This window comes from Harmonia axyridis, chromosome 1 (genome assembly GCF_914767665.1).
Source record: "Harmonia axyridis chromosome 1, icHarAxyr1.1, whole genome shotgun sequence".
NCBI classification, from domain to species: Eukaryota; Metazoa; Arthropoda; class Insecta; order Coleoptera; family Coccinellidae; genus Harmonia; species Harmonia axyridis.
This window is the reverse complement of record NC_059501.1, coordinates 28,777,397-28,792,531: the sequence shown is the minus strand read 5'-3', so window position 1 is coordinate 28,792,531 and position 15,135 is coordinate 28,777,397. Positions and strand designations below refer to the sequence as shown.

Genomic DNA, 15,135 nt, shown 5'->3' with positions numbered 1-15,135 from the left:
TCTCAATCAACTTCATTCAAAATTATTTTGTGAACTTTTTTGATTTTTTCGTTGGTGACAGCCTCTTTTGAGGGACCACTGCATTCGCCGTCTTCGGTGCTCATTTCACCACGTTTAAACTTAGCATACCAATCAATGATGGTTGATTTTCCTGATGCAGACCCCGTAAACTCTTCATCAAGCCAAGATTTTGCTTCAACTGTATTTTTTTCCTTCAGAAAGCAATATTTTATCAGCACACGAAATTCTTTTTTTCTATCCTTTTTCAAATAACAAAAGTAGCTACACACACAACGCAATATCTCACAAACTAATTGCGGACTTCTGTCAAATTTCAACACGTATCGTTTGAAGTACTAACTAAAAATCATATGGATTTAATACTAGCACCACCATCTGTGCATCAGACCGGAGACTTTTCAATTGGCCGAATACGATAGCTGAGCTCATTCTGAACATTTATTCCGATGAACATAGATTTGTTTTCGTTTAGAAGTTAGTTACAAAAATTTGAAAACATTTATTTTCATATTCGAATAAGAAATAAGCTGATACCGGTTGATATGACAACTAGTATTGTTGTAATTACTTGATGTTTTGAATAACAATGAATTCTTTCACAACTCATAATTATGGGTATTCTCCAGAAGACTAGCTCGAGAATATTGGAGAAAGTATCCAGATCGACACCTGCTCACGCAGTATTCAGTGCATCATTTTAAATATGTAGTCACTTGGAGAAACAGGAAATCCTCTCCCATAGACACCAACATGTTTCGTATAGATTTTGTTTGATCAAATCTCCATATTTCTCCATATAGGTTTTCTATTGACGCTTATCAGTTTTTTTCATAATTCTCCTCATAACAGTAATGAACACAACAAAATAGTAATTTACGTAACAAGTCCGGAAAATAGGGTTTTTTTGGACGAATAGACAAAATTCCAGGACGAGCGTAAGCGAGTCCTGGAAATCTGTGAGTCCAAAAAAACCATTTTCGGGCTTGTTGCGTACAATATTTTTTCGGCAACCATGTAAAATAACACTATCGCTGCTGCTTGCCATATTTTATTGCGATTGCGATCAAAAAACATGCAAATTTTTGACAACTAATTTCATATGAACTGTCAGCCGTTATCTCGGTTGCTATGGATTCTATGATTCTTTTCCGGCCTAGTCCGGGAAGTACGTACTTTCCGGACTAGGCCGGGAAATGCTACTTTCTCAGAGAAAAAGCAACCGTCCGGGAAGTGCTCACTTCCCGGACGGTTGCCGAAAAAAATAATTATCCAATTTGGTGCAGTCGTTTGAACGTTTCATATAAATATTACTTCGATATCAAGAAAAATTTTCCTTGAGTCAATCGAATATGTATAGTAAGAGTTTTGAGAAATCAATATCATTTTCTGATCTTATATTTCCTGATGCCTAGATAATAATCATTTTGAATTGAAATATCGAGTACGTTCTTCCGATTTTTCGAACTAACACTATCAAATAACACTTTCCAACGAAAATTTGGACGCAACTTTCCTGATGTTTATTTTCGAGAGCTTCCTAGAAGACTAATTAAAATTTGAAGTGGAAACATCTGTTTTTACGGTTACGGTCGTGGCGATTATCATAGCATGTAACCTATCATTATGGTTAATAAACGGAAATTAGTCGCAACTTCAGTACTACGAATGTTCACCAATTACTCATTTCGCTTCGCTGATCAGGAACACGTTCGCCGGAATATACTAATACGACAAAAATATACCGGGAATTGGCCAATGAAACGCAATATACAGAGTGTTCCGAAACTATGGAGCCGAATTGAAACAGAAGATTCGCCTTGAAAAATAAAGAAGACTTTCCTTATATTTCTTTTCTCAAATGTAGTTCGATAAAAGATATAGGGTGTTGAATATGTAAAATTAAAAGTAATTTTTATTCATATCTTTCACAGTTCACAAAATTTTTCAATTGAATCTGAAAGAATGTTTGTGTTCAATGGTTGCTTCATTTCAAGAAAAAAATTACATTTTTAGTTGTCATCACTGTCTTACAAGTAGGGCATCATTGTCCTTTTTCTATCCTATTATTTACTCCGTTGGTAAAATCAGAAATATTATGCATTTTTCCATTCCCCATTCAATTTTGATTGAAAAAATGTAAACTTGTTCGAATCCAGAAAAATAACCGTTTTCAAGATAATTGCACTTCTATGAATACAAACATACTAGTAATGAAAAATTTGTTCGGCAATTAATTTTACAATAGCAATTACTAGTCCCAATCAAAACTGGATAGGCTACAAAAAAAAATCAAGTCACTTTCACATGCATTTTTTCACCAAAGCTGCTTTATTGATGAAGTATTACGCCAATTGAAAAGTCCCCGGTCTGATGCACAGATGGCGGTGCTAGTATTAAATCCGTATGATTTTCAGTTAGTACCAACCTTCAAACGATACGTGTCAAAATTTGATAGCAGTCCGACCATTAGTTTGTGAGATATTGCGTTGTGAGTGTAGCTACTTTTGTTATTTGAAAAAAGATGGAAAAAAGGATTTCGTGTGCTGATAAAATATAGCTTTTTGAAGGGAAAAAATACAGATGAAGCCAAATCTTGACTTGATGAAGAGTTTCCGGGGTCTGCACCAGGAAAATCAACCATCATTGATTTGTTTAAACGTGGTGAAATGAGCACCGAAGACGGCGAACGCAGTGGTCGTCCAAAAGAGACTGTCACCGACGAAAAAATCAAAAAAGTTCAGAAAATAATTTTGAATGACTGTAAAGTGAAGTTGATTGAGATAACAGACATTGTGAAGATATCATCTGAACGTGTACATAATAACATTCACGAATATTTGTACATGAAAAAGCTGTGTGCAAAAAGGGTGCCGCACGAGCTCACAATCGATCAAAAGCAACAACGTGTTAATTATGTTAATGATTCTGAGCAGTGTTTGAAGCTGTTTGAGCTGTTTTGCGTCGGTATGTGACAATTGATGAAACATGGCTCCATCATTTCACTCCGGAGTCCAATTGACAGTCAGCTGAGTGGACTGCACACGATGAACCGAATCAAAAGCGAGGAAAAATACAACAGTCAGTTGGCAAAATTATGGCATCAGTATTCTGGGATGCGCAAGGTATAATAGTCATTGATTACCTCCAAAAGGTTCAGACTATCATCAGCGATTATTATATAGCGTTATTGGATCGTGTAAAGGATAAAATCGTTAAAAAACGGGCCCATTTGAAGAAAAAAAAATAGCTGTTTCATCAAGACAATACGCCGTGCCACAAATCAATGAAAACAATGATAAAATTGTATGAATTGGGCTTCGAATTGTTTCTGTATCCACCGTATTTGCCAGATCAGGCCCCCAGCGACTTTTTCCTGTTCTCAGACCTCAAAAGAATGCTCGTTGGAAAGAAATTTAGCAATCTGCATTTTGAAGCGAAAGACAAATCGTACTACAAGAATGGTATCGAAAAGTTGAAAGATCGCTATAATCGCTGTATCGCCCTCGAAGGCAACTATGTTGAATAATAAAATCGAATTTTGTTAGAAAAATGTGTTTTATTATGGTAGACCGGGAACTTTTCAATTGGCCTGTTATGTGTCTACAAAATTAATATTTGCTGTCAGTCGGACAAAAAATCATTTTATCACGCAATATTTCGAAGAACTCATTGATTTCATTTTTAAATTTAATACAATAGTAATTTTTCGGCAACCGTCCGGGAAGTGCTCACTTCCCGGACGCTTTTTCTCTGAGAAAGTAGCATTTCCCGGCCTATTCCGGAAAGTACGTACTTCCCGGACTAGGCCGGAAAAGAATCATAGAATTCATAGCAACCGAGATAACGGCTGACAGTTCATATGAAATTAGTTGTCAAAAATTTGCATGTTTTTTTATCGCAATCGCAATAAAATATGGAAAGCAGCAGCGATATAGTGTTATTTTACATGGTTGCCGAAAAAATATTGTACGCAACACGCCCGAAAATGGTTTTTTTGGACTCACAGACTTCCAGGACTCGCTTACGCTCTTCCTGGAATTTTGTCTATTCGCCCAAAAAAACCCTATTTTCCGGAGTTGTTACGTAAATTACTATTACGTAACAAGTCCGGAAAATAGGGTTTTTTTGGACGAATAGACAAAAGTCTGTGGAAGTCTGTGAGTCCAAAAAAAAAACATTTTCGGGCGTGTTGCGTACAATATTTTTTCGGCAACCGTGTAGAATTACACTATCGCTGCTGCTTTCCATATTTCATTGCAATTGCTATAAAAAAACATGCAAATTGTTGACAACTAATTTCATATGATCTGTCAGACGTTTTCTCGGTTGCTATGGTAATGATCAATTGCATTTATTAAAAATATAGGTACCTACCAAGATTTTCATATTCACAATGACACAAACGACGTGATTCTTTTCCGGCCTAGTCCGGGAAGTACGAACTTTCCGGACTAGGCCGGGAAATGATACTTTCTCAGAGAAAAAGCGTCCGGGTAGTGAGCACTTTCCGGACGGTTGCCGAAAAAAATGATTTAATCAAACAAAAGTTTCACGAAGCCGCAGTTATTTCATGTAATGCTAGAAGCTGATGAAAATACAAAAACTATCTTCTTCATCCGTATTTATTTCAGATTTCCCAAAACAGAACATATCTTGAAAGAAATTTTTTTTTTTTTTATTTAATGGATTCGGTCCTTACTTGGCGGAAATTCATTATAAATAAAATAAAACGAAGTAATTTCCACTATGTTATTTAATTGTTAGCAACAATTGTTTCGCCACACTGTGGCTTCATCAGGCTACATTTCTGAACTGATCATCAGTTCAGAAATGTAGCCTGATGAAGCCACAGTGTGGCGAAACAATTGTTGCTAACAATTAAATAACATAGTGGAAATTACTTCGTTTTATTTTATTTGAAAGAAATTATTAAAGTAAAAGAGATCTACCGACGTATCATACTTCGCATTCAACAGCACTTAACGTAGACCTCCTTCACAGCCAAGTGGTCCTATTCCAACCCGATTCTCGAAAAATAAAAAAGAAAAAAAGGAAAACAACAGGACCATCTGCCATGTCTTTTTCCAGCTAATTAAACAACGCCATCTCAACGTACGTTTCAAGTCGCCTGATTAACCCCTCGAAGAAAACCACTCTGCGCCTCTTTCAACGTTGATTAGTTGAATAGCTCCAAGATGAATGCAAATGCGTATAATGGTTTCATTGTCCGCAAACAATGGACAAACAATGGCCGTGTTTGTAAGCCAATGGGATATGAAGTAACCCTTGGAAATTTGCTGCCATTGGAGGCCTGAAGCCAATCCCGGTTCTGCCAGATTAATTAGTTTGCTGTTTCTGCATTTCTGCGTAATTTGATACCATGTTCTTCTTTCAGCTCAACCCGGAAATGCCGTGTAGGGCTTTATTCTCTATGATGCCAATAGGAATATGGATTCCGTTTTTTTTTTGCACGTGAAGAGCTTCTCTTCGTTGAAGCAAGCTTCATATCGATTATTTGCCTTCGGTAGTCCCGAATACCCTTTAGCGTACTATATGGAATTTTTCAGCTATTTGACTGGCATCAGGGGTGGACAGATTGATCGCTTATTTATATTTGTTGATCGATGAATTATACAACTTCTGTTTTCTTTGTGCTGAAAATTTGTGTATAAGGTACCTGTGTCGAATATGGCCATACGTATTCTATATATCTTTACTGGACGACTTTACAAACTGAACAAGAAGTGATAAGTCAGAGGGCACCAAAAATAGACACCCAGAATTGCCACCTTACATACGACAGTTGAAAGAATTCCATCGCGAAGAAACTACCCATAGTGGTTACGAATTGTCATCTCTAATATTTTATTGTATTAATTTCACTATAACCTTAATCAAAACTTGAAAATCATATTTTATATATCCGCGTATTTTTTTTAACTATTTGAATTATTTTGGATTCCCTTGAAAAATCCTGACCAAATCGAAAAAATTACCATTATATAACCACTCGAAATTATTCTACGTTTATATTTTACCATTTTCACCTCTATAAGTCGAAGATACAAAAATTACCTCTATAACAGTCAGTAGTTGATTCGAAACCCCGCCGCTCAAGTCGGTGAATCGATCATATTTAATAGTCCAATAATTGTTTCATTTAGTTTTGTATAAGCTGTAGGAAATACATCTTTTGTTTAATGTTTTTTTTTTCCGACTCTCCTAAGACTTTGTGCGACCACTCTGAGGATTAGAGCTTATAAAAAACTTATTTATTTTTCCCCCACAATTCCTGAATCAAACTTAATAAATTTGAATGAAATGCTCCTGCGTACATTCTTGCACTGATTTTTCAGGAGTAAATCAGTTGAAAATTGAAACTGTGTTGTTAATTTTTCTGAAAAATGATTTTTATTTAATTTTTAAAAAATCATTTTCAAAAAAGTAACAAATTAATTAATTAAATTTCAAATGAATGACGATTTCAACCCTTGGAGAATAATATATTCAGATTCATTTTAAGTGAATATCAATAGTCTATAAGAAGTATTGAAAAACTTGTAAAATCTGCACTTTTCTCAATTTTCCTATTTTTTGTTTCAGGCACCTAGGACTCACGAACTCAATGTTAAATTCTGTGGATTTAGCTTCGTCCAGTTTTAGAGAAAGATGCAACAAATTAGAGTACCTGATAGATCGCCAAAAAGAACTATGTTCGTTAAATGACAAAATATTACCAGTAAGTAAATTCAGATTAATTTTATCAGTATTATCACGTTTAAAAGCTGAAAATCCGATATTTTATGTCTCATTGGAAACCAATTTGGCATGCATCAACTTGTATAAAAATGAAATTTCAAAATATATATTATTCTCTTCTTGAATTGATGCAGCAGTCAAGAGATAGTTAACTCTTTGGATTTTATCCAAAGCTTGCTTGGTCGTGGATTGCAATAAGAGTTATTATCTATGAACAAAAACCTCTAACAATGCTCAGAGAAGTTGTAAGCGGAATGGCAGTTGAAAATCTATTAGAAAAACAACTCGAAATTTTAGAATTTTTTTAACTCTTTCGCAAAACTTTTTAGTTCAAATAGTAAAAAGTTAATAACTTCAACTGATTGGTTCACAAATCAAAACATCATTTGTTGATGACAAATAAAGAATAATAAAGAATTGCTTTCTTTCAAGCAACTCGGTAAATTACGAAATTAATTCAATCAAGAGTGGAATTTTATTCGACTATTTCACAAAAAAAAAATTAATTATTTAAATTTGTCGTTACTGAAATTACCGATTTTGACAGGCCAATCAGAGTCAAGTGTCAATATTGGATAATAAATGATTTGAACTTGTCTAGAGTGGGTCTTTGGGTCTTTAAAGCGTAAAATAGTCAATTTCATTCATTGATTGAAAGATAATACAATAATATATTTCTAGGTCCTTGGAGGAGGAGCCAAACTAGCAATAGACGAATGCCAATATCAATTTAGAAATAGTCGATGGAATTGCACATCATTTCCAGAGAAGAATTCCACATTTGGGGCTGTTGTTTCGATAAGTGAGTATTAAAATATATACCTTCATATGAACCAAATATCATTCACAAGAAAAGAAATAACAACGTGACACAATTCGAAGGCAGAAAAAGCAATTAGTGCTAGTTTGTATTCTGACCTAGGAGTAAAAAACCTTTGAGCTTCCTCTTGAAGACATCAGACTGGATATTTTTGTAGAGTGTGATACATTATTGAATTCCTAATTTTTTTCTGTATAACCTCATAAGGAGAACCAATAAGAAAATAAATTGATTATCGCATCTCTGAAACAATGAAAAACAGGCAAAATCTGACGACAGCATTAGAATCTCTAAATTGGATAATGGCTACAAACCGAATTTCGTTAAGTTATCGAGATTTTATTTTTTTCTGTATAACTCATTTGTTTCTGGAGATAACTTAACGAAATTCGGTTTGTAGCCATTATCCAATTTAGAGATTCTAATGCTGTCGTCAGATTTTGCCTGTTTTTCATTGTTTCAGAGATGCGATAATCAATTTATTTTCTTATTGGTTCTCCTTATGAGGTTATACAGAAAAAAATTAGGAATTCAATAATGTATCACACTCTACAAAAATATCCAGTCTAGCTACGTAAATTTGTACTTTCTTTTTATTTGTTTGTTTAAGTAGTAGGCTGGTGCTAGAATGGTCAAATTACTTGTTACTTCGTTCAGTTGTTATGTGAAACCAACACTAGGTTTTTATATTAATTACATAATTATGTTGATACAACTGAAACAATGAAAAACAGGCAAAATCTGACGACAGCATTAGAACCTCTAAATTGGATAATGGCTACAAACCGAATTTCGTTAAGTTATCTCCAGAAACAAATGAGTTATACAGAAAAAAATAAAATCTCGATTTTCAGTTTTTTCGAGATATCTCGAGAACCATTGGAGATATTTTGGATCTGTTAAACCCCTCAATAACGCAACTTTTTTTGTAATTTAAGCCACCCTGTATCTCTAACGGTTTTCGATATCCCTGTAGTGCCCCTCTAAATAATACTAACCCTGTATATTGCGGGATATAAGGCACAAAACAATACAATACAGAATTATACAATATTATAGCCTAAGTTACAGTCAAGTGCTGTCTTCCTGTTTCCCTCTTCCAGGTCTCCCTATCCAATGCATCTTCCTCTCGTAAGTTCCGAGCTGCCATTTTTTCCTTCATCATTGTCGTCCTTTGTTTTATGACTTGATTATTTTCGACAGTATAAAATGAAAAACTAACGATTACATAAGCTTTTCTGTTTGATCAGAAAAGATTTTACCAATTTGTGTTTTCCTTCTGAAATTACTTTTTTTCATAAAAGTTCTCTCCCCTAATAACATTGAATATTCCCAAAAGTATGGTATCCCTGGTAAAGATGTACCTACAAGATAAAATAATCAAATACAACATTCTTTGAACATGGTACTAAATGCAAGTTAATTTTCGAAATTGAATTTGAAATACAAAATAAAAAATACGTATCTTATGAATACGTTTTTCGGAATTTTTTTTTAAATTGGATGAGTTTCTTATTGGAATTTATCAATTCGATTCATGTGATGTGATTATCAATATTTTCGATGGTTTTTTTATACTTTTTTGATTAGTTGTGTATAAACGCGAACTCGTGGCATAGATACATTCGACGAGTGTGAAGTTGCTCCATCCTGCTGAAATCAATTTTTTTGTTATGTTGTTGGTTTTTCAATATTTAAATCAAACCTCTTACTGCAAACCCTTTATATGCTAATGAATACAGGAATGATATTTTCAAGAGGTGCCTTTGATTACGTAAGCCCTTTTAGGGTAAAAGATACCTTAGTATTTACCTCTGTACCCACTTTGCCAAAAAGTGTTTTTTTTTCTGCGCAAATGAATCCTAAAACTCATCAATTTTTTCTTATCCTAGAAAGCCGAGAAGCAGCCTACTTATCTGCAATTTCTGCAGCAAGTGTAGCATTCACAGTGACCAGGGCCTGTTCCAAAGGGGAACTACCCCAGTGCTCGTGCGACAACAAGATTCGACAGAAGAAATCGCACAAATGGAAATGGGGAGGATGTTCGGAGGACATCAAGTATGGCGAAAGGTTCAGCAGAGAGTTCCTGGACGTTCGCGAGGACCCTAACACCGCCACTGGTTTGATGAACCTCCATAACAACGAAGCAGGAAGAAGAGTGAGTTTTCAGGAAAAAAGTTTATAAAAGTATATCAGAAACTGACCGGAAAGTAAATGAAATAGAAAATTTGTATATTATCTATTCAAATTTATCGTTATACTTCTAGAGCTGGAACTTTATTCCAATTTTCTATTCTAGTATTCATTCATAAATTCATTCGAATGAATAATATTCATGAATAATCGTCCTATCCATGAATCGTCATATATTCATGAATATCCATCTATTCATGAATATTCATCTATTCATGAATATTTATTGTATTCATGAATAGTGACTACCATGAATAGTAAAAAAAATTATTTGAATAATCAATCAATGAATATTCAAATCATTAATCAATCATTCCCAGTCCTTATTCCGTCCTTATTTCCTTCCGAAAGAATTCCGAACGATTTTTAAATGCTATTTCATTCGTCGATTTCAGTAATTATCTATCTATCCATCATCTTCTACCTAGTGAAAACGGATTCCTCAAAGGGATATTTAGTTTTGATTATCATTGAATTACTGCTATTCTATTTCCAGTGTTTATTAAGTAAATAATAATGCACAGTACTTCTTACAATTTCACATTTAAAAAAACCAAAAATAAATAGAATACCTACCTACTATTGAATATTATTAAATTGTTCTCCATAACATAACCTGAAGAGCGAGTCGATGAAAAATTAAGTTTTGAATCTGAAAATATGGTGGTTGTACAATGAAATTAAACACAATTGAAATGAACTAACAAATCTAAAAGAAAGAAATTCGCGTGTATTTCAGAAGATACTTTCTTCACAGAATACTTTAAGGTTTAAAATTTAATGATAAAATCTTTAGTTGATGATGTTTCGTAGTGGCATTACTAACGAGTTGGGACAACATTGAGTAGAATTTTTTTTTCCTGAATTGTATCACAATTATACCAAATCAAGAGGGATTACCACCACGTGGCTTTCCGCGTATCAGTCAAATATTAGCTACCCATTTATTTCCACTCTGGCGCTCCTGCAATGACCAAATTTTGTACGGTGTCCGAAGTTGAACTTTATCTTTCTCTTTACGAAGCATATAATTAGAGGGCGACAGTCGATTATTTTTTCCACAAAATTATAGTTTTACCTCTTTTGAAATGATTTTTTGTAGTTTTTTTCACGAACATTACAAAAATATAACAGTGCCTTGTCCTTTGAACATATCATCTGCTCGTGCATTCAATATTTGTATTTGCTGTTTCTTTCGCTCAAAAAAATTTCCCAAAAAAATTAATAAAAATGTGTTTAATATTACAGGTTAATTGCGTAATTGCATTTCATAGAAATCTAAATAAAAACTAAGCCATGCCAGAAGAATTAATCATATAGAAAAAGATATCTTCATAACTTGAATGCTTCGATAACTAATATTTCTGAAAACATATTTTTGGTTGTAAAATAACAATCTCAAATTTCATGCAAAATTTCGTGAGAAATTACAAGAATGCAAATTTGAACAAGACAGTAAAAGTTCCTTATTTCATGCCTTTGCTTTTCATGCTATTCTTTTGGTTTCAATTTATATAAATACTTGTTTTCTGAATTGAAATATTTAGCAAACAAAATAAGACGGTTTCAATCAGGCTGAGGTTATTTACAATTCATAAATAATAAACTGCATTGAATATTTCCTCCATTAAAAAGAACATCATGATATTGCTTATTGTATTCACTCATTATTTTAAAAATAAACGGATACCGGACTTCAAATACGTAAATTCAAGTCTTTTTTATTTTTCTTACCGTTAAACGATGGTTGTTTTGAGAAATAAAAATGATGAATACGCAACGTTGATAGATGTTATGGTGATAGATCAGAACAGATGAAAGAAGACCCAAATTTTGCACGTAAACACGACATTTTAGCATAAATATAACAAAAGCTATGGATTGAAATGTTTGACAGACTTAAGTAGTCGCAAGTTAAACTACCAACGAAAATATATCATGAAACGTGCCGGTTCCAAGTGTTTATAGGATACAATTTCATTGGATAAACAGGATATCAGTCAAATAGGTCAAGATAATTTTTCGGGCAGCTTTAAAGATTCTCTAACAAAAATGAATAAAATAATTAAAAATAATCCTAACAAAAAACGCACATTAAAAAGGAGTATATTTTCTCCGAAATGAATGAAGTAATATCTTAAAAAAAGTCTTCAAATTTCACTCTTCGGTTTATTTATTACTATTTCAAGTATTATGAAAAATATATAAAAAGCACTGACGTGACGTCAGGAGCTTCTGTCAATTACCTAGCATATTCCGTTCGAGAATTATCGAGTAAACGACGGCCCAGTTGGACGGACAGAATTGAGTTTGATCATTGAGTCGAGCACATAAAAATTAATATTAGGATCGAGCTAGAAAATTCCAGGATATATAATATACAATTTGAGTGAACAAATGGACTGCTCAGTAAAACATTGTAGATCATAAATATTAATTTTATTCCCCATCTATAACTTTTCACAGAATGCAGCCCGTTTAGTGTATATCGTTTTTTTTCTGGTAAAGTGTCTTTGTAGAAAAATTTCGAGAAAAAAGAGCTTCAGAAATAAAATGAATACTAATAATGGGGTAATTATTTGCTCATATACTTTAAGGGTGAAGGTCGCTATTTTTGAGTTTTGGTTTGTTTGGTTTTTGTTTTATGTTGTTCATAGATTTTTTTTTTAAACGCATTACGGATTACCTCCTGATGTTTCGTAACGTAGTTAGGAAATACCCTGTATTATAAAATGTAAATTCCATTCAACTTTGTGAGAATATGCTTTATTCAGTATTATAAACACAAATCTGAAGTTAAAAATTCCTGGTTTTGACTGCCATCACTTTTTTTTTCAAAATATGGCGTCATATTTTGATACCGAATTATGGAAGAACCATTCCAAACATCATTTCTATTGGGAACGATAGAAAAAGTGGTGGTAACTACATAAGAACGGATAACCTAGATAACAAAAACAAATCCCAATAATAATGGCATGTCGAATCAAGCACGACAAGAGCCCTCGACAGAATACAAAGGTTAGCCAGTTTGTATCACTAAAGCTATGAAAACGTGCCCATCGGGGGTATCGGAGATCATTACAGATCTCAATCCTCTTCATCTTGTAATAGATAGATTAGTCTATGAGGCTATTCCAAGGCTACCCAGGGAAGGTACCAACCATGAGAGATTAGAAATCAGAGAGCCTGGTCTTCTCGGGCCAATTACATACCATCAGTGGAACTTCCCAGTGGCGAGATGAACACTAGCATCGAGAAAATCTTCACTACGATGTTTCATATGAAAGAAGATTGAAAAAGGGAGTCCACAATCCCAGCTCTCAAAAAGATTACAATCAAATGGTACTAAGATGGTTCTAGAACCCCGACGGGAGCTGGCTCCAAATGCTCACTTCATTAGGCCACTGCCCAAGCATCTTTCAGACAGAAATACTTTCAATCGAACAATGTGTTGAAATGAACCTTATAAGAAACTATATCTAATATGATATAGATATAGGTACATTCTGACAGTCAGGCTGCAATCAATACAATGAACTCACATATCAACGGTTCTAAGATGATATTGGAGTGCAGGAAAAATCTCAACGAAATAGTTAAGAATAACGAGATATGTTCAGTCTGCGTTCCAGTCATTGGGGAATAAAAGGAAATGAAGAAACTCCTTTCATTGACCTAGAACTTTTATGTGGTATAGGTAAATGTACAAGACATGAAAAAGAGGAATTCCTCACTCTGGGGGAATCTTCCTCGATTGGATCATTCCAAAAAGTTCCTTCGAAACTTTGGTACTGCGAGATCTAAGAAGTATCTGAATCTTAGCATAAATATGCTACAGCTCTCCACTGGATCTCCTACAGGGCATTGCCGCCTCAGGAAGCACATCCTGAAAATGAGTGTAGCAGAAAACGACGATTGCAGATTCTGTGGTAAAAAGGAAGAAACTCCGGATCACCTGGTGACGCAATGCCTCGTCATTGCTGGCCAACGCAAAAAACGCTTTAGGCAAGAGACTTGTAGAAGTGAGGATGTAATCTCCTTGATGTCATCCCATATACTGGATTTCATTAGAATTCCATAGGATGAGCTGTAAACTGAGACGACTAATGGCGTGAACATTTCTGATGGGGCGCACAATTGAGCATAAGGTCAAGGTGCAATGAAACCCTCCTTGAATCTCATCTTCATGGCAGAAGGAATATTCATGGAAGAAACTGAACGCGACAATAACTCAATGATCAGAAAAAATTAATTTTTTTTTCTCGTGCAAAATCTACTTAGCTGTATTTTTAGATAACTCTTCAACCTTGAACTTAATATACTCACACAACTCTAGTGAAATCTGATGAATTGATTCTGAAATCGAAATTTTACGAAAAAAAAGAGCAACCTCTTCAATGTTCCAATCATGAAATCCTGACAAAATATTTCATGAATATTCATTCTGCTATTTTGCAATTGATATCTTAATTTTGATTAGATTGGATTTGAATTTTTTCAACCATTGAGAAAACAAAATTTCAATTGGGTATAACTCCGAACCATTGGATGGATTTCGCCTATTGATGAACAATATTCGCACCCTGAAGAGTTCAAGTCTCCAGCAAAATCTGATAAGAAATATCGTATACACATTGGCTGGCCGAACAAAATCGATGTCGAGCTCGAATTCTTCATTTTTTTGATACAACTCTCGACTCAAAATTCGTATGATATGGATAATAAACCATTGTACGCCAATTTTTATAACGAAAACTATAGATCATCGCAAACGCAGCTGTACGACATAGACTCGTCACGATTAAAATGCTTTCCAACTAAAAACGTACTGTTCTACCTTCAAACAACCATTATGACTAATATACGAGCTCAGGCACAAGCCTCATCTTCATACACCCCCCCCCTGAACAAAAAACACCCTCTTTCTTTCTGCCCTATCTTGTAAAAGAATATCATACATTTCTAATCTAAAAAATATTTCTTCCAGGCTGTGAGGTCAAGGATGCAGAGGACTTGCAAATGCCACGGTGTATCAGGGTCCTGTAGCATGCAGATATGCTGGAGAAGACTACCTTCCTTCCGGCAAGTGGCTGAAGGGCTCTTCCAGAGGTACGAAGGAGCATCTCATGTTAAATTCGTAGAACGACGAAGAAAAAAATTAAGAGCCGTGAGCCCCGACTTGAAGAAACCAAACAAGACGGATCTGGTCTATCTGGACGATTCCCCCGATTATTGCGAGAAAAATGAAACGTATGTACTCCACTCTGAATTCATTAGTAGTAAAAAGAAATCCATTATTTTTCCAATAGATGGCTTTAGTTATCTGTATCTCACGTTGT

General features: G+C 34.3%; 1 protein-coding gene across 1 annotated transcript in view; it reads left to right on the top strand.

Moving 5' to 3' along the window:
* LOC123675353 (protein Wnt-1-like) overlaps window positions 1-15,135 on the top strand; it is a 124,579-nt gene that overhangs the window by 97,199 nt on the left and 12,245 nt on the right. The window contains exons 2-5 of the mRNA XM_045610707.1: window positions 6,625-6,760; window positions 7,462-7,582; window positions 9,493-9,758; window positions 14,784-15,046. Of these exons, the coding sequence (XP_045466663.1) occupies window positions 6,625-6,760; window positions 7,462-7,582; window positions 9,493-9,758; window positions 14,784-15,046 (786 nt within the window). The remainder of the gene's footprint in view (window positions 1-6,624; window positions 6,761-7,461; window positions 7,583-9,492; window positions 9,759-14,783; window positions 15,047-15,135) is intronic.